The sequence below is a fragment of the Chiloscyllium plagiosum genome, unplaced genomic scaffold (assembly GCF_037043375.1).
Source record: "Chiloscyllium plagiosum isolate Xiang-an unplaced genomic scaffold, Cpla_swu_hap1 HiC_scaffold_4, whole genome shotgun sequence".
Lineage (NCBI taxonomy): Eukaryota > Metazoa > Chordata > Chondrichthyes > Orectolobiformes > Hemiscylliidae > Chiloscyllium > Chiloscyllium plagiosum.
The window spans coordinates 84,258,084-84,277,145 of NW_028270142.1; the positions used below are offsets into that span (position 1 = coordinate 84,258,084).

Below are 19,062 nucleotides of genomic sequence, written 5' to 3' on the forward strand. Positions count from 1 at the left end.
ACATGAAAAAAGCCACAAGATGACTGATGTAAGAAATGGAAATGTCATATCCGTTCTAACACCAAGTGGTTCAGTTTGGCTGAGACATTTTACTAGGCCATCATGCAGGGAGCTTTATTCTGCAACCAAATGAGCAGTGTTTGATGCTGACCCAAAATGCAAAGCTCTAGCTCCAACACACAAAACTCGACGGGGAGACCAACTCAGTACAGTATACATAAACACATTATAGTACTGTTCTATCAAAGCAACATGTTTTAAGATCAATTTTGTTTAGGTTAAGAAATTCATGTACTGAACACTTTGGAATTGTAGTTGGCACAGTTTTAAGCTATCAGGAGAGTAGACTTGAAAAACGATGTCAGAGAGTTCTTTACAATAGGTTTCAGTTCACTTAAACTGGGTTACATATCCCCAAATCCAATATACGAAACAGAAGTTACCTCACACCAAGAACACATCCTGTCATAAAGTCTGCAGAAAAGAAGTTCATGGTCTGTCTATAGTACTTACAAATGCCCACCAAATTACAATGGATGAGTATCTCTCACTCAAACTTTTACGGTACAGTCATATTACCTATACTCTGTGTGTAATCCTATTAAACAAATCCTTAAATCTAGATATTAAATTTGACAGATTATAGAATTAAGATAAAATTGAATTGTAATATAAAATTTTGAATAATCTCACGATACTTTTTTATTGATCGTCCAGATTTAATATAAAGTAACTGCAGTGAATCAATTTTCTAGAGCTCAGTTTTAATCAATTGCTTTATTATACAATTCTTGTGCAGCCATTAATTCATTGAAAACTAAGAAAACACTAGCTAGGTTTTGGCAAACTATACTTAAAAAGAAACTGTCTGACACAAAAAACAATTGAAGGCAAGCCATCCATTGTGGGTACATAAAAAGTCAGATGACGACCACCATGTTGACTTCATGTATAAATGATGAATGATGCATCTTAGGCTTACCATTCATTTGTAAACAAAAATATTTTTATGAAAACAATAAGTCATTTAAAAATGTTGATGGTCTTATCTTAATTTGAATGAAGCAGCAAAATATGCAAAGCATTTTCATTAATCACGTAAAGCTGCAAATAAACCATATGTTATCATGCAGAAAAATATCATTTATTAGCCTGATTTTGCATTCAGTAAATGATAACTATTGTCACTAACCTCAAAGGAACCAGCCCGCAAAAATTCAATGATCTCTGTGACATGGATTTCACCTTTCCTAATGCTAAAATGACTGTGATGCCAATATCGCTGTACAGAAGCAGTGAAACCATCAATGAGTTAAGAATTTCCATCCACAGAAAACTAGTAAATAAAATGCACAGATCAATCCATTATTAAATAATTTTACTAAACTCAAAATAAAAATTGGAGCATACATTGAATTAAGTGAAAATTAAGTTAGTCTTATTAAAAAATTAAAACCTGGAATTATTTTCCTAATTTAAACATTAATTTTACAGGGCCAGAGAGGTTATTCAGCAATAATTAGGATTTAGTGTGCCAGAAGAAAAAGCAGCAAAAAATCTCTTTCAACATAGTATAACATGGGTTTTTAAGAGCAAGATTAGAGAACAAAGTGAAAATTAACCTTAATCTAGAGGATGTCTAAAGATTCCTACTTTTGAAGAGTTCTGTAGCATTGCAGTAATGTCATTCACAATCCAAGAGACCCAGGCTGATGCTCCAGGGACAATATCTACCACAACATATTGGTAATATTTAAATTCAATTAATAAATGTCAAATTAAACGGCAGGCAAATCATGAATGCCATAAAAAGCAAATCTGGTTCATGAATGCTGTTTAGAGAACCATAGAATTGTAGAAAACAGGAACATGTGTAGGCTATACATTCCTGATGAACAGCTTATGCTCGAAACATTGACTTTCCTGCTCCTCCAATGTTGCCTGACCGGCTGTACTTTTCAGCAACACACTTTTTGACTGTAATCTCCAGCATCTGCAGTCCTCACTTTCCCCCGTTCAGCCCTGTAGGCCTGCTCAGCCATTCAATAAGATCATGGCTGATCGGTCAAGTCAGGAACCTCTGCCTGCTTTCGTCCCACAGGTTTGAAGGATTTTATTTATTGTCATGTGTATTTCACAGTGAAATACATTGGAAAGCTTTTCCATCATCACCCTATGATCAAGTGCTATTTAGAATAGTATAGGAATAAGAAAATAAAAGATATAGCTTAAAGAGAGTCTATCCGTCCTGAGTCTGCTCATCATCGACACTTGCGCCACCAGCCCCCCTCCACCACTTGGCTGTCGTCTACACCAGACCCAAAAACTGTTGAAGTCACCACCTTTCGTCGCTCAGCTGATTCTCTGCTGATGCCTGCGCTGGACCCACCAATATCAGAGTCGCATCTCTCGCCACTGGATTCACCTCACTGTCAGCATGATGCCCTTCCACCATTGCGTCATTGTCAGCATTGCTGGACCCAACAGCAGTGAAGACCCTGATTTTCGGGCACCATCTTTTGCCGCTGGACCTACTTCTCTAATGTAGCAGCAAATTCTGATACCAGGTCCTGTGCTTGCTCCAGAAAACTAAGTTATGACACACTCAAGTCTGTTGTGGGCTCACCTGTCGCTGCCACAAGATCCGCACTGGGCTCACTCACTACAACCATGAGGTCCACCATGGGATCCCTCGCTGCCGCTGATGCCATCCAAGCTCAAGACAAGAGGTAAGTAAAGGAAATCAGGAAAAAAAGAACAAGAAAACACAGAAAAAGTTGTAAAGAAAGAAAAGAAACGTGTTCAGAGTGGACTAGCCCCAGCTCAGGAGCCCTATTCCATTGCTATCTTGGTCTTTGCTCTCTGTAGACCAAAGAACTATACCTAGCTTTTTCTTGAAAACATTCACTGTGTCTTCCAATCTTACTGCGGCAGAGAATTCCACAGGCGATGTGGAAAGGATGGAAGGAAATCTGCTTTCTTTACCTGATCCTGTCTAAGTTTCTTAACATGCACAACAACGTGATTCACTCGAAAGCATGCTCTGAAACTACCTATCATGCTACTCGGTTGTATCAAGTTACTGTAAGCTCTTAAAAAAGGAATAAAACCAGATGGATCAGCCAGTGTGGGTGATGCACTACAGACGACAATGGCAAACTCTGCTGTTTCTGCAAAGTCCTTCCGACTAACATCTGCCAAAATTGGGTCAATTTTACTACAGACTGTTCTACCAACAATCTGACATAGTCACACATACAAAATTAGCTTACAGATAATTCCCAATTCAAAATTCATCACCATCTCCAGCTATGTTTTACTCTACCAGCAGGAATAATTTTCACAGAGTCAGAAATTCCTACAATGTGGAAGCAGGCCATTCAGCCCATCAAGTCCACACCAACCTTCCAAAGAGCATCCTACCCAGACTCAACTCTCCCAACCTGTAACCCTGCATTTACCATTGCCAATCAACATAACCTGCACAATGTTGGACTGAGAGAGGAAACTGGAGCACCCAGAGGAAACTCACGCAGACACAGGGAGAACATGCAAACACCACACAGACAGTCACCCAAGGCTGCAATTGAACCCTAGCGCTGTGAGGCAGCAGTGCTAACAACTGAGCTGCCTATTTGGTCTGCTTGGTAGAAGTCCAAAGAAGGTATACAGGATTGATTCTGGGTGTAGAGATTTTTTTCTCTGAGGAGAGGTCGAGAAGATTAATCTTGCACTAATTGGAGTTTAGAAGAATCAAAGAAAACCTCGCTGAAACACAAGATCAAGGGGCTTGGCAAGTTAGATACAGAGCTCCTCACTGGAGAGTCAAGAATCAGAGTAATCTTCCATTTAAGATAAATATGAGAAAGAATTCTTCACAGAGGCGAGAGTGTGTTGCTGGGAAAGCACAGCAGGTCCGGCAGCATTCTAGGAGCAGGAGAATCGATGTTTCAGGCATAAGCCCTTCATCAGGAATGAGGCTTCTGGGTCGGGGCTGAGAGATAAATGGGAGGGGGTGTGGTTGGGGGTAGGTAGCTGGGAAAGCGATAGATGGATGAAGGTGAGAGAGAAGGTAATAGGTCAGAGGGGACAATGATGGATGGCTCTGGAGGCGGTGCCGACTTGGAAGCTTGGGACTGGGATAATGTGGTGGGTGGGGGGAAGTGGGGGGGGGGGGGGGAGAATGAGAAAGCTGTTGAAATCTTAATTTATACCCAAGTGGTTGTAGGGTCCCAAGGCAGAATGCGAGGCGTACTTCCTCCAGACGTCAGGTGTTAGTGGTTTGGCAGTGGAGGAGGACCAGGACCTGCATGTCCTTGATGGAGTGAGAGAGGGAGTTGAAGTGTTCAGCCACGGGTCAGTGGGGTTGGTCGGTGCGGGTGTCCCAGAGATGTTCTCTGAAACGATCTGGAAGAAGGCGTCCTGTCTCCCTGATGTAGAGGAGATCACACTGGGTGCAACGGATGCAGTGGATGGCATTAGTAGAGGTACAGGTGAATTTCTGGCGGATATGAAAGGGTCCCTTGGGGCCTTGGATGGAGGTGAGGGGAGTGGTTTGGGTGCAGGTTCTGCACTTCCTGCAGTGGCAGGGAAATGTGCCAGGAGTGAGGTGTGACGTGAGGAGGGAGTTGCAGAGGGAATGGTCTCTCCGGAACGTTGATAGGTGTAGGGAGGGAAATATATCTTTGGTGGTGAGTTCTGTTTGGAGGTGGCGGAAGTGGTGGAGGATAATGCAATGTATGCGGAGGATGGTGGGGTGGAAGGTGAGGATCGGGGCGTTCTGGCCTTGTTTCATTTGGGACGTTGAGGTTTAAAGGTGGTGGTGCATGAAGTGGAGGAGATGCGCTGGAGGGCATCGTCAACCATGTTGGAAGGGTAGCTGCAATCATGGAAGGAGGAGCCCATTGGTACTTTCTGAGGTGGAATTGGTCATCCTTGGATCAGATGTGGCAGAGGCAGAGGAATTGGGAATAAGGGATGGTAATTTTACAGGAGGTAAGGTGGGAGGAGGTGCTGTCTAAATAGCTGTGGGAATCTGTGGGCTTGTAATAGATGTCTGTGGTTAGTCAGTCGCCAGAGACAGTGATGGAGAGGTCCAGGAAGGTGACGGAGGTGTCTGAAATGGTTCAGTTGAATTTGAGTTTGGGGCGGAAGGAGTTGGTCATGAATCAGTAGAAATCTTTACCACAGTGAGCTGCTAAGGCTGGGTTGCTACGAATATTCAAGACTGAGATAAAATTAGAATAGTTAGGTGGTTGTTTTTGACCTGCAAGTTTGTCGATCTCTATGACTCTAGCCAGATTTTTGTTCAGCAAGGAAATCAAACATTATGGAAAAAGTCGTGAAATTGGAGTTGAGGATTATCTGATCAGCCATGGTCTCATTGAAGAGAGAGCAGGTTTGATGAGCTGAATGGCCTACGTCTACTCTTATGTCTTATGGTCTCAAGCACAGGTGACAGTACAACTCTCCTCAACATTGATTCCAAATCCCACAAAGCATTATATCATGAAGTCAAATGTGGACAAGGAAAGATCTTGCTGATTATCAACTATTGACACCATTCAGCTGATGAAGCAGTACTTCTCCACATTAAACACTAAATGGAATAAGCTTTGGGGGCTGTCAAGGATACAGAATGCATGCTGCGTGAGAGACTTGAAATTGATCACCAAGGATGGCATGTTAGCACAACTACTGACCATGCACAGTGAGTAAAGCTCCTAGTCTGTGTCAATGCCAGCTGGTAAGGAAACCAACAAGACAAGAAAAACAGTCAATCTCATCCTCACCAATCTATCTGTGATAAATACATTTGTCCATGACAGATTTGGTAAGGCTGCTAAGTAATAATGATCCCCACGAAGCATTTGTGGAGACAAAGTCTGGTATCAACATGGAGGAGTTTCTAGATCTGTTTGAAATCGAACACATTGAGTATGGTGGTGGAGCCACATGACACAATCAATAGTATATGCAAAATGAAGACCACGCTTCACTTGCACCAGGCTTGTGCCTACCAATACAGTCAGAGACAGAAGCGTCGACTGGCACATTTGTCAGGACAAGGTCAAGTATGTTTTTTTTTTCCCCCACTTAATGGATCACTCACCATCTGCTAAAGATGCATTCAAGCAACTATGCCCTTCAGGAGTCAGCCAGTTGTTCATAATTGTACTACAAAACCACATTAGGTGCAGAACATTGTTCTCAACATAGACCATAAATATACATATATATTCCCAATAATGCAAAGTAGTTGTGTAGCTTCTGCTCTCCACTACAAATTCTGCTGTCTCAACCTGCTCCACGAAAATGAACTAAGGAACAAGTATGTGAAAATTACGATAGGGCTGCCGCTTCATTGGTATGTGAGATACCTCTCCCAATATTGCACAATGCTCTAGTTGCTAATGAAGAAACTTGTCAAGTCAAATTACTGCACTGTTGTCATTCCTCATGTTTTCATCAGTGCTGGTCTATCCAGATCCATTCCTTTCATCACAAATTGTAGTCGAGTCATAGAGTCAGAGATGTACAACACAGAAACAGATCGTTCGGTCCAACCCGACCATGCCGACCAGATATCCCAACCCTATCTAGTCCCACCTGCTAGCTCCTGGCCCATATCCCTCCAAACCCTTCTGATTCATATACCCATCCAAATGCCTTTTAAATGTCGCAACTGGCTAGCCTCCACTACTTCCTCTGGGCAGCTCATTCCATACATGTACCACCCTCTGCATGAAAAAATTGCCCCTTAGGTCTCTTTTATATCTGTCCCCTCTCACCCTAAACCTATGCCCTCTAGTTCTGGACTCCCTGACCCCAGGGAAAAGACTTTGTCTATTTATCCTATCCATGCCCCTCATAATTTTGTAAACCTCTATAAGGTCACCCCTCAGCCTCTGATGCTTCAGGGAAAACAGCTCCAGCCCGTTCAGCCTCTCCCTTTAACTCAAATCCTCCAACCCTGGCAACATCCTTGTAAATCTTTTCTTTCAAGTTTCACAACATCTTTCCGATAGGAAGGAGACCAGAATTGCACACAATATTCCAAAAGTGATCTAACCAATGTCCTGTACAGCCTCAACATGACTTCCCAACTCCTGTACTCAATACTCTGACCAATAAAGGAAAGCATACCAAATGCCTTCCCACACCAGGTCCTAGCTCCCAGCCCTGCCGTGTTTTCACCATCCCTCCAGAACTACCCCTCTCTGAGGATGAAAGATCAGTCCTCAGCAGAAGCCTCACCTTCATTCCCCTACGCTCTCGGATCAATGAGTTCAACATGCAACATGACATCGAACAATTCTTCCGCCGCCTTCGCTTCCGTGCTTACTTTTTCAACCAAGACTCTCGCCCACCCTCTGACGACCCCTTCTCCCACCTCCAACACACCCCATCCACCTGGACACGCCGTGCTGGCCTCTTAGCCGCCCTCGATCTCTTCATAGCCAACTGCCGCCGCGACATTAACCGCCTCAACCTCTCCACCCCTCTCACCCACTCCAACCTCTCACCCTCGGAACATGCAGCCCTCCACTCCCTCCGTTCCAACCCCAACCTCACTATCAAACCAGCAGACAAGGGAGGCGCGGTAGTAGTTTGGCGCACCGACCTTTACACCGCTGAGGCTAAACGCCAGCTCGCGGACACCTCCTCTTACTGCCCCCTTGACCATGACCCCACCTCCCACCACCAAACCATCACCTCCCAGACCATCCAGAACCTCATCACCTCAGGGGATCTCCCATCCACCGCCTCCAACCTCATAGTCCCACAACCCCGCACCGCCCGTTTCTACCTCCTGCCCAAAATCCACAAACCTGACTGCCCCGGCCGACCCATTGTCTCAGCCTGCTCCTGCCCCACCGAACTCATCTCTGCATACCTCGACACGGTCCTGTCCCGCTTAGTCCAAGAACTCCCCACCTACGTTCGGGACACCACCCACGCCCTCCACCTCCTCCATGATTTTCGCTTCCCCGGTCCCCAACGCCTTATCTTCACCATGGACATCCAGTCCCTGTACACCTCCATCCCCCATCACGAAGGACTTAAAGCCTTCCGCTTCTTCCTTTCCCGCCGTACCAACCAGTACCCTTCCACCGACACCCTCCTTTGACTGACTGAACTGGTCCTCACCCTGAACAACTTCTCTTTCCAATCCTCCCACTTCCTCCAAACCGAAGGAGTAGCCATGGGCACCTGCATGGGCCCCAGCCATGCCTGCCTCTTCGTAGGATATGTGGAACAGTCCATCTTCCGCAGCTACACTGGCACCACCCACCACCTTTTCCTCCGCTACATCGATGACTGTATCGGCGCTGCCTCGTGCTCCCACGAGGAAGGTGAACAGTTCATCCACTTTACCAACACCTTCCACCCCGACCTCAAATTCACCTGGACAGTCTCAGACTCCTCCCTCCCCTTCCTAGATCTTTCCATTTCTATCTCGGGTGACCGAATCGACACGGACATTTACTATAAACCGACCGACTGCTACCTAGACTACACGTCCTCCCACCCTGCCCCGTGTAAAAACGCCATCCCATATTGCCAATTCCTTAGTCTCCGATGCATCTGCTCCCAGGAGGACCAGTTCCAAAACCGTACAACCCAGATGGCCTCCTTCTTCAAGGACCGCAATTTCCCGCCAAACGTAGTCGACCATGCCCTCCACCGCATCTCTGCCACTTCCCGCCCTCCGCCCTTGAGCCCCGCCCCTCCAATCGCCACCAGGACAGAACCCCACTGGTCCTCACCTACCACCCCACCAACCTCCATGTACAAAGTATCATCCGCCGTCATTTCCGCCACCTCCAAACGGACCCCATCACCAAGGATATATTTCCCTCCCCTCCCCTATCAGCGTTCCGAAAAGACCACTCCCTCCATGACTCCCTCTTCAGGTCCACACCCCCCACCAACCCAATCTCCACTCCCGGCACCTTCCCCTGCAACCGCAAGAAATGCAAAACTTGCGCCCACACCTCCCCCGTTACTTCCCTCCAAGCCCCAAGGGACACTTCCATATCCGCCACAAATTCACCTGCACCTCCACACACAAGATCTATTGCATCCGCTGCACCTGATGTGGCCTCCTCTATATTGGGGAGACAGGCCCCCTACTTGCAGAACGTTTCAGAGAACACCTCTGGGTCACCCGGACCAACCAACCCAACCACCCGTAGCGCAACACTTTAACTCCCCCTCCCACTCCACCAAGGACATGCAGGTCCTTGGACTCCTCCATCGCCAGACCATGGCAACACGACGGTTGGAGGAAGAGTGCCTCATCTTCTGCCTGGGAACCCTCCAACCACAAGGGATGAACTCAGATTTCTCCAGTTTCCTCATTTCCCCTCCCCCCACCTTGTCTCAGTCCCAACCCTCGAACTCAGCACCGCCTTCCTAACCTACAATCTTCTTCCTGACCTCTCCGCCCCCCACCCCCACCTTGACCTCCCTCCACCTATCATAATTCCAACGCCCTTCCCCCAAGTCCCTCCTCCCTACCTTTTATCTTAGCCTGCTGGACACACTTTCCTCATTCCTGAAGAAGGGCTTATGCCCGAAACGTCGATTCTCCTGTTCCTTGGATGCTGCCTGACCTGCTGCGCTTTTCCAGCAACACATTCAGCCTTCTTCACTATCCTATCTACCTGCGACTCTACTTACAAGGAGCTATGAACCTGCACTTTAAGGTCTCTTTGTTCAGCAACACTCCCTAGGACCTTACCATTAAGTGCATAAGTCTTGCTAAGATTTGCTTTCCCAAAATGCAGCACCTCACATGTATCTGAATTAAACTCCATCTGCCACTTCTCAGCTCATTGACCCATCTGATCAAGATCCCATTGTAATCTGAGGTAACCCTCTTCGCTGTCCGCTACACCTGCAATTTTGGTGTCAGCTGCAAATTTACTAGCTCTACCTCTTATGCTCACATCCAAATCATTTATATAAATGACAAAAAGTAGTGGACCCAGCACTGATCCTTGTGACACTCCACTGGTCACAGGCCTCCAGTCTGAAAAACAACACTCCACCACCACCTTTTGTCTTCTACCTTTGAGCTGGTTCTGTATCCAAACGGCTAGTTCTCCGTACATTCCGTGACATCTAACCTTGCTAACCAGTCTCTCGTGGGGAACCTTGTCGAACGCCTTACTGAAGTCCATAAAGATCACATTACCGCTTTGCCCTCATCAATCCTCTTTGTTACTTCCACAAAAAACTCAATCAAGTTTGTGAGACATGATTTCCACGCATAAAGTCGTGTTGACTATCCCTAATCAGTCATTACCTTTCCAAATATACGTACACCCTGTCCATCAGGGTTCCCTCCAATAACCTGCCCACCACCACCATCAGGCTCACTGGTCTATAGTTCCCTGGCTTGTCCTTACCACCCTTCTTAAACAGTGGCACCAAGTTAGCCAAACTCCAATCTTGTGGCACCTCACCTGTGACTATCGATGATACAAATATCTCAGTAAGAGGCCCAGCAATCACTTCACTAGCTTCCCACAGAGTTCTAGGGTACACCTGATCAAGTCCTGGGATTTATCCACTTTTATGCATTTCAAGACATCCAGCACTTCCTCCTCTGTAATATGCACGTTTTCCAAGATGTCACCATCTATTTCCCTACATTCTATATCTTCGATGCCCTTTTCCACAGTAAATACTGGTGCAAAATACTTGTTTACTATCTCCTATCTCCTGCATCTCCACACAAAGGCCGCCTTGCTGATCTTTGAGGGGCCCTATTCTCTCCCTAGTCACCCTTTTGTCCTTCATGTATTTGTAAAAATCCTTTGGATTCTCCTTAATTCTATTTGCCAAAGCTATCTCATGTCCCCTTTTTGCCCTCCTAATTTCCCTCTTAAGTATACTCCTACTGCCTTTATACTCTTCCAAGGATTCACTCGATCTATCCTGTCTATACCTGACATATGCTTCCTTCTTTTTCTTAACCAACCCTCAATTTCTTTAGTCATCCAACATTCCCTATACCTATCAGCCTTTCCTTTCACCCTACCAGGAATATACTTTCTCTGGACTCTTGTTATATCATTTCTGAAGGTTTTCCATTCCAGCTGTCTTTTTACCTGCGAACATCTGCCTCCAATGAGCTTTTGAAAATTCTTGCCTAATACTGTCAAAATTGGCCTTTCTCCAATTTAGAACTTCAACTTTTAGATCTGGTCTATCCTTTTCCATCACGATTTTAAATCTAATAGATTTATGGTCGCTGGCCCCAAAGTGCTCCCCCACTGACAACTCACTCACCTGCCCTGCCTTAGGTAGATCAAGTTTTGCACCTTCTCTAATAGGTACCTCCATGCTGAATCTGAAAATTTTCTTGTACACACTTAACAAATTCCTCTCCATCTAAACCCTTCACGCTATGGCAGTGCCAGTCTATGTTTGAAAAGTTAAAATTCCCGACCATAACCACCCTATTATTCTTACAGATAGCTGAGATCTCCTTACAAATCTGTTTCCCAATTTCCCTCTGACTATTAAGGGGTCTATAATACAATCCCAATAAGGTGATCATCTCTTTCTTATTTCTCAGTTCCACCCAAGTAACTACCCTGGATGTATTTCCGGGATTATCCTCCTTCAGTACAGCTGTAATGCCATCCCTGATCAAAAACAACACTCCCCCTCCTCTCTGGCCTCCCTTGCTATCCTTCCTATAGCTGCCAGTCCTGTCCATCCCTGAGCCATGTTTCTGTAATTGCTATGAAAACCCATCCCATGTTCCTAACCATGCCCTGAGTTCATCTGCCTTCCCCGTTAGGCCCCTTGCATTGAAATAAATGCAGTTTAATTTATCAGTCCTACCTTGTTCTCTGCTTTGTCCCTGCCTGCCCTGAATGGTTGATTCGCTTCTGTTCTCAACTGTACCAGTCTCAGATTGATCTCTTTCCTCACTATCTCTCTGAGATCCCCCTACCCAACCTTACCAGTTTAAATCCTCCCGAGCAGCTCTAATATATTAGTCCCCTTCCAATTTAGGTGTTATCCGTCCTTCTTGTACAGATCACTTCTACCCTAAAAGAGATTCCAATGATCCAAAAATGTGAATCCTTCTTCCACACACCAGCTCCTCAGCCATGCATTCATCTGCTCTATCCTCCTATTTCTCCCTCCTTAGTGTGTAGCACCAGGAGTAATCCACATATTACTACTCTTGAGGACCTGCTTTTTAAATTCCTGCCTAACCCTCTGTAATCTCCCTTCAGAATCTCAACCTCTTCCCTTCCTATGTCATTGATTCCAATGTGGACAATGACTCCTGCTGGGCCCTCTCCCCCTTGAGAACATTCTGCACCGTCTCTGAGACATCCTTGATCCTGGCACCAGGAAAGCAACACACCATTCTGATTTTTCGCTGCTGGCCAGAGACATCTGCCTGTACTTCAGACTAGAGAGTCCCCTAACACAATTGATCTCTTGGAAGCTGACGTACCCCTCGTTGCATTAGAGCCAGTCTCAAGACCAGAAACTTGGCTGTTCATGCTACCTTCCCCTGAGAATCCATCACCCCCTACATTTTCCAAAACAGCATACTTGTTTGGAATGGGGATAGTGACAGAAAACTACTGTGTTAACTACCTACCTCTCTTACCTTTCCTGGGGTTAGCCCATCTATGTGACTGTATCCATGACTTTCCCCTTTCCTATAACCATCCATCACATCCCCTTGCTCTTGTAAATTCCTCATTGCCTCCACCTGTCTCTCCAACCAATTCATTTGATCTAATGGAATTTGCAACCAATGGCATTATTGTTGATATAATCTGCAGTAACGCATAAACTCTCCTTAAACTCCCACATTAGACAAGAAGAGCATATCACTCTACTAAAGGCCATTTTTGCTCCTTTACAATCTATAGACCCAGAAAATAACACCATCTTATTCCTCTACAAAAACTGCTCCAGATTAAATTATTAGCTATGGCTTATATTTTGGACATATCTCAAAAAACATATAATCAAGCAAGAACCCACTCTACTCACATCTGCAGACTTTTTGTAGGTCACACTTAAAATATCCACTTATCTGTTTCTGTGCTCTGCCCTCTCCAAACAGGTTCCTCCAAGATTAGTTGTGAATTTCACTGTTCGTTAATTTTCCCAAATGCACTCTGTAGTCCAGTGATTCATGAATTCAAACACACAAAGGCAGTAACTATGCAGGTCCACTGCTGTATCAGTTTCTCTCTCTCTCTCTCCTGCACTGACCTCACCATGTGCTTCCTTTGTCTGTACCTCTCCCTTTTAAAATTGCTGTTGTTTTGACTTTTTTTGTTCTCCAAAGTTCCAAAACAATGCAACAGCATATAAAACTGTAATTGCTGCTCCTGCAATTCGAAGAAATCACCTCCTACACCTAAAATACCTCAAAAAAGGAGCAGCCTATGCCCATCAACATTAGCTCCATGGTCATCATTAGAGTAGTTTTAAATTCCACATTTATTAACTGAATTCAAATTTTACCATTTGTCATGGTAAAATACAAAGCCATATCCTGAAACCATTAGCTTTGTACTAGTTGAGATACTAGTTGAGTGACAACACCATTGTATCCCTCTGAATGAAATCATATCTGAAGTACTATGTACAACTTTGGCCTCCTTATTTGAACAAGGATATGGAAACATAAGAGATAGTTCAGTGAAGGCTCATCAAAACATTTCCAGGATGAACAGCTTATATTATCAAGGAAGGTTAAATAGGATTGGCCTTTACACAATGGACTTTAGAAGAAATGAGAGGTGATCACAATGATACACGCAAGATCCTGAAGAAACGCCGCAGTGTAGATCCGGAGCGAATGGTTACCATTTTATACAAAGCCTGAACTAGAGACATCGTTCAAGAATAAGAGTTCTCACTTTTAAGACCAAAGTAAGAGAAACGTTATTTCTCAGAGGGTTCTTAGTCTGTGGAATTCTCTTCCCCAGTAATCAATGTCACTGATACGACTCACTGTGTCGATGAATTTGTTCAAGGCTTAGGTAGATCTTTGATAGATAAGGAGTCAATGGTTATAGGGTACTGACAGGAAGTGCAGTTGAGACTACAGCTAAATTAGCCACAATCTTCTTGAACTTTGCTGTTTTCATATTTAACTGCTCAAGTGCAGAGGTTATAAATTACTGCCTGTTTCCCAGTTGTAAGGACAAGAACATTGGCAGCTTACAACTGTTATTACTATGTAGGGTCATGTTGGAAATATTCAGCAAGTAGGCTGCATCTGGAGAGGAAAACAAAGTTGACGTTTCAGGTTGAGAACACCTTTTACAAAAATTCTAACTCCAAACCCAGCAGTGGATTAAAATATGTCAGCATGAGGTGAAAGACAGAAATATGAAGGCTACTTGGAATGTTAATGTTTGAAAAATAAGTGTCAGAACTATGATGAGCCTTTTATGTTTCTGCATTTGTCAGGTCCTAATTTTCTTCCCATTCAAGCTTACTGGCAGGTAATCAGCTAGCAAGTGCAGAAGCAGAAATTCCCAGCCAACGTCAAGCATATTATATTCATTATTTAACCATTACCTATTTAATATCTTGGCAATGAAAAATTAAGACAGTAAAGTGTGGGCAGCACGGTGGCACAGTGGTTAGTACTGCTGCCTCACAGCGCCAGAGACCCAGGTTCAGTTCCCACCTCGGGTGACTGACTGTGTGGAGTTTGCACATTCTCCCCGTGTCTGCGTGGGTTTCCTCCGGGTGCTCCGGTTTCCTCCCACAGTCCAAAAATGTGCAGGTTAGGTGAATTGGCCATGCTAAATTGCCCATAGTGTTAGGTGAAGGGGTAAATGTAGGGGAATGGGTTGCGCTTCAGCAGGTATGTGTGGACTTGTTGGGCCGAAGGGCATGTTTCCACACTGGAAGTAATCTAATCTAAAGCAACTATCATTCCTGGCTGTTGAACACTAAGAAAGGGTCTTCATGACTTGAAACATGAACTCTGTTTCTCTCCACAGTGGCTTTCTCGTCATCTCAATGTTTACAGCTTTTTCTGTTTTTCTATCAATATAACTAATTATTGTCTGGTGATAAGAAAGATTGTCACCTCTGAGCCAACGTCTTGTGCAAGTAGCCTAGGACTATCTGAGACCAGTCATTTCCAGTATCTAAGGGTCCAAGGAGACCATGCCAGCCATTCAGCTTTCGACCTCATGTCTCAAAGACAGAATATGGGAGATTTGAAATTCAACTAAGATTTCTCACTGCTACAAAGTGTAGCTATAGATTTAAAAAGTAGTTGTACAAAGCAAGGATATATTGGGTTGGATTTTTCAAGCAGTGGCAATTTCTTGCAGGCTGCCACGCTAACCCTTCTTTCTTTTTTAAGAAGGGAACTCTACATTTCTGAAAAAAAATTCTATTCGGGGCTCCCTCAATTTGGGACCACATGTCCATACCATCAGTTCTTTCATCAGAACTGTCTGGACGGCAAACCACACTTCCACTAAATATCAGTCAGCTGCCATGTTCTGAAATTTAAAGATCCCGCCAGCTGCTGTCAAGGAGTAAGTATATATACAAATGTGATGTTAGGGTGCTGGAGGGTAGGGTGCAGGATATGTAGTGGGGAATTGAGTGCCCAGTAAGTAGGATGCCAAATGGGTAGGGAGCAGAGTGCCAAGTGGATAGGATGACAAGTGGGAAGGGAACAAGGTGCAAGTGGGTCGGGAAGTAAATGGTACAGCAAGTTTAGCATAGTTCATCCTGTTCCTACTCTTGTTTCTTATTGTGTTTTCTTTTAATTTGCAACTTCCTGGAAAACTAAAATCTATTTTGACTGAAATAAGTAAATATAAAATTACCATGCTAATAGTTGCATCAGTTGTTAGTTCAATTACAACGTAGCATTTAATCTTTAGTTTAACTTTTTCATTTCAAGATAAAGATCAATGGAAGTAAATGTTCCTTAGGATTAAAAAAATGTGATTCAACCCATTCAATTTTCTTTTACTGGAATCTCAAGCTCCACAAAGCAGTCTCATTGATGAGCTAATGAATTCTCTTGGCTTTGGTACAATAAAGCATGGTCTAACAAACTGAACTCTACCAACTTTTAACTCACATCTACAACAACAAAAAACATGAAATCTATGAATGTAGTTTCAAAAGAAAAGTGACAACAGCCATAAAAATAATTATTCCCATTAACAACCTATGTTTACTTTTAACAACTAATAACAACACAGCTGTTTCCACTTGGCTGCTATTTAAAACAAACTGGAAATGGGATTTTTTTTTCCCCCAATTGCTGGAAGCCACCTGACGACTGCCAGGAACTGGAATGCAAAACATTCCCTGGAGTAACTACTGACGTCAGCAGCACATTCCAAAATTGGCAGTCACTGCTGTCTGGAAATTCCAGCCTTCAGTACTTGCAGTTCTCAGTCAAATCATCCCAGCCTATTATCAGGCAGAATCCGACAGCGAGATCATCACATATATTCAGCATTAATTTAATACAATAAATATGATCTGTACATCCTTTAATACCAGATCAAAGTCCACAGTTTTATAAACTTCCAACAATGCTTTTAGTTTTGACTATCAAAAATAAACTTTACACAAGGCAAATCTAGAACATCAAGCATTTTCTTCTCTAATCGAGTGCAAACATACTAGCTCACACAGGAGGGCCTACAACCAACTGTGGCACCCCACTATCGGTAAAGCTGATATCAGTGAACTCAGCAATGATCAAATTGCAAACCTTTTTGCTGTAGCTTTGCTACTAGCTGACAAAAATGTGCATTTTGATCCAGCTAAAGACGTTCAAATCACATACACACAGGATTTATTGAATCCAATCAATGTGATGGAAGCAATGATGGATTCTTTAAAATTTAACCGAACAGGAAGTGAACCATTTTGTTACCCTTCATCTATGTTTGCAGATCACTAAGTCAAAATATCAGAAATGCACTAAATTTGCAGTTTTAATCAAAAAAGTTGTAGATACATTGAAGGAGGTCCAACAAAAATTTGAAGATGATACAGATCTGAGAGATTGTACTCATTAGAAAAAAATGGAACAAGCTGGAACTGATTTCTCTAGCAAAAAGGATAATGGGGTTTTCTTAATAAAGGTCTCAAAAATTAAGGAGTTAATCAGACAGATGCAGTGAAGACAGTTCCTCTTGTGAAGGAAATTCCAAAACTAGGTTTCAGAAATTGAGGATGAAACAGATGACCTTTTAAGGTTCGCCAACCTGATACGTTAACTCTGCTTCTCTCCCTACAGATGCTAGCAGACCTGGAAAGTGTTTTTAGCATTTTCTGTTTTTATTTCAGATTTCAATATTAGTTCATAAAGTTAGAGTAGGCCTTAATAAACCAAATAAAGAATTCAGGAAAGGCTATTTTACAGAAAATAGTTAGAATGTTGAACTTGTCACTAAATTAAAATAAATAAAATTTGCACAGAAAGCAATATGAAAGAGAAAGGAGTAGAAAAATCAATAGATGGAATTAGACAAATTAAGTTTGGAAGGAAGTAGAGCAAAATCATCATTAGGGACTAGTTTATGTCCTGTAAATTCTATATTTACACCACAGAAAGAATTATAATCCCTTAACAAGCTGTCAAAAGATGAGCAGAAGTCCTTCAGAATACACTACCACGCATTCCAATTTCATAATTGAATGAACTCTGCACAAGCACATTAACAATCTTTTGAATATTCTAAAATAAACACAAAGCAAACAACATTCCAATAGTTGTTAATGTTTGAAGCCAGTTACTGACTCCTGGACCAATCTTACAGAATTCACTCAAAATGAAATGTGAACAATTGATATTTCAGAGAAAGATGCTTTTGAGTGTTCTTATTACCTTGCTCCTGTGGAACTATAATATGCAGCTTCACAACAACATACATACAGGACAACTAAGTTGAATAGGAACATAAACTGGTGGAGGAATGTCCATCTCTAGCTGACACATTTTGTGCATGAAAGATATACTGTGAACCTCATTCTGTTCCTCTGGAACAAGTGTGAATTGTTATAATTATCCTACAAGAGAGCAATGCAAGAATTACAAATAAGGTGCAAGTACCTGAAGAAATCCTCAAAAATAAGAAAGCAAGCTTTTCCCTGAAATTTATCATCTACGGAATTAAGGATGTTAGGATGCTGAACATTTTGAGTGATGGTGCATGCTATTTGCTTCAGTGTTGAAAGAGATATGAATTTGGAACTTTAGGAATGAACCATCAAGAAACAACCAGTTTCAGTCCAGATCCTTAAATCCTCTCCCATGGCAATTGGTTCTCCAACAGTGACAGCTTGAAAAGACTCTTCCCCTTTTGCCTCAGCAAATGTTACACTGCCTTCAGCTGTTTTAGACTTATTCTTTACTCTTTATTTTTGCTAAATGCATAAACTCTCATTCTGCTCTTCCAAACTTTTTTTGATTAATCACCTGGCCATCTTCCCAACATTCACTCCTTTTATTTATTTTCTCTTTACCCCTCTGCAAGTGCTTTGGGATATTTCCAACATGAAAAACCCCATATAAATTATCTTTTTGTCAGCATAAAGCTGGTGAGATAACATCTAACCATGACATGGATGGTAACATAACTAATCAGAAAACCATTCATAACACTAACAACGTTTGAATGCAGTTACTGCAAGTTAACACTAAGACCATTAATGGGACTGCATTTATATAGACCATCGCTACATTCCTTTCTCTTGATCATGCTTGTCTGCTGTACAGATAAAAGATTGCATGTTTATTGTGAAATAGGTAAAAGAAAACAAACTGCAAAGATCTACATTCTAAATGACAGATACATGAATAGTAGGTTTTTCATACATATATAATGGAAGCTTGACATTGAGTGGCTAAGTATTTCCCTCTCCTCTTGTCATCCAGAACAAGTTATTGCATAGACAGGGAACATGGTGTACCATATGTACACTTATGACATAATCAGTTGTTTAATCTTCAAGAATATTTGCCTGAATCATCAGCGGACTCACCCATCTTGATGG

General features: G+C 43.0%; 1 protein-coding gene across 6 annotated transcripts in view; it reads right to left on the reverse strand.

Annotated features, from left to right (window-relative positions):
- spidr (scaffold protein involved in DNA repair) overlaps positions 1–19,062 on the reverse strand; it is a 284,198-nt gene that overhangs the window by 127,391 nt on the left and 137,745 nt on the right. For 4 of the 6 annotated variants that reach the window (XR_015756994.1, XM_043688286.2, XM_043688285.2 and 1 more), the window contains exon 9: positions 1,193–1,336. The exons of the other annotated variants lie outside the window; for them this stretch is intronic. Coding sequence is in view for 3 of the 4 variants with exons in the window: in XM_043688286.2 (XP_043544221.2) it covers positions 1,193–1,336 (144 nt within the window). In the remaining variant the exon portion in view is untranslated. The remainder of the gene's footprint in view (positions 1–1,192; positions 1,337–19,062) is intronic. 6 annotated transcript variants of the gene reach the window in all.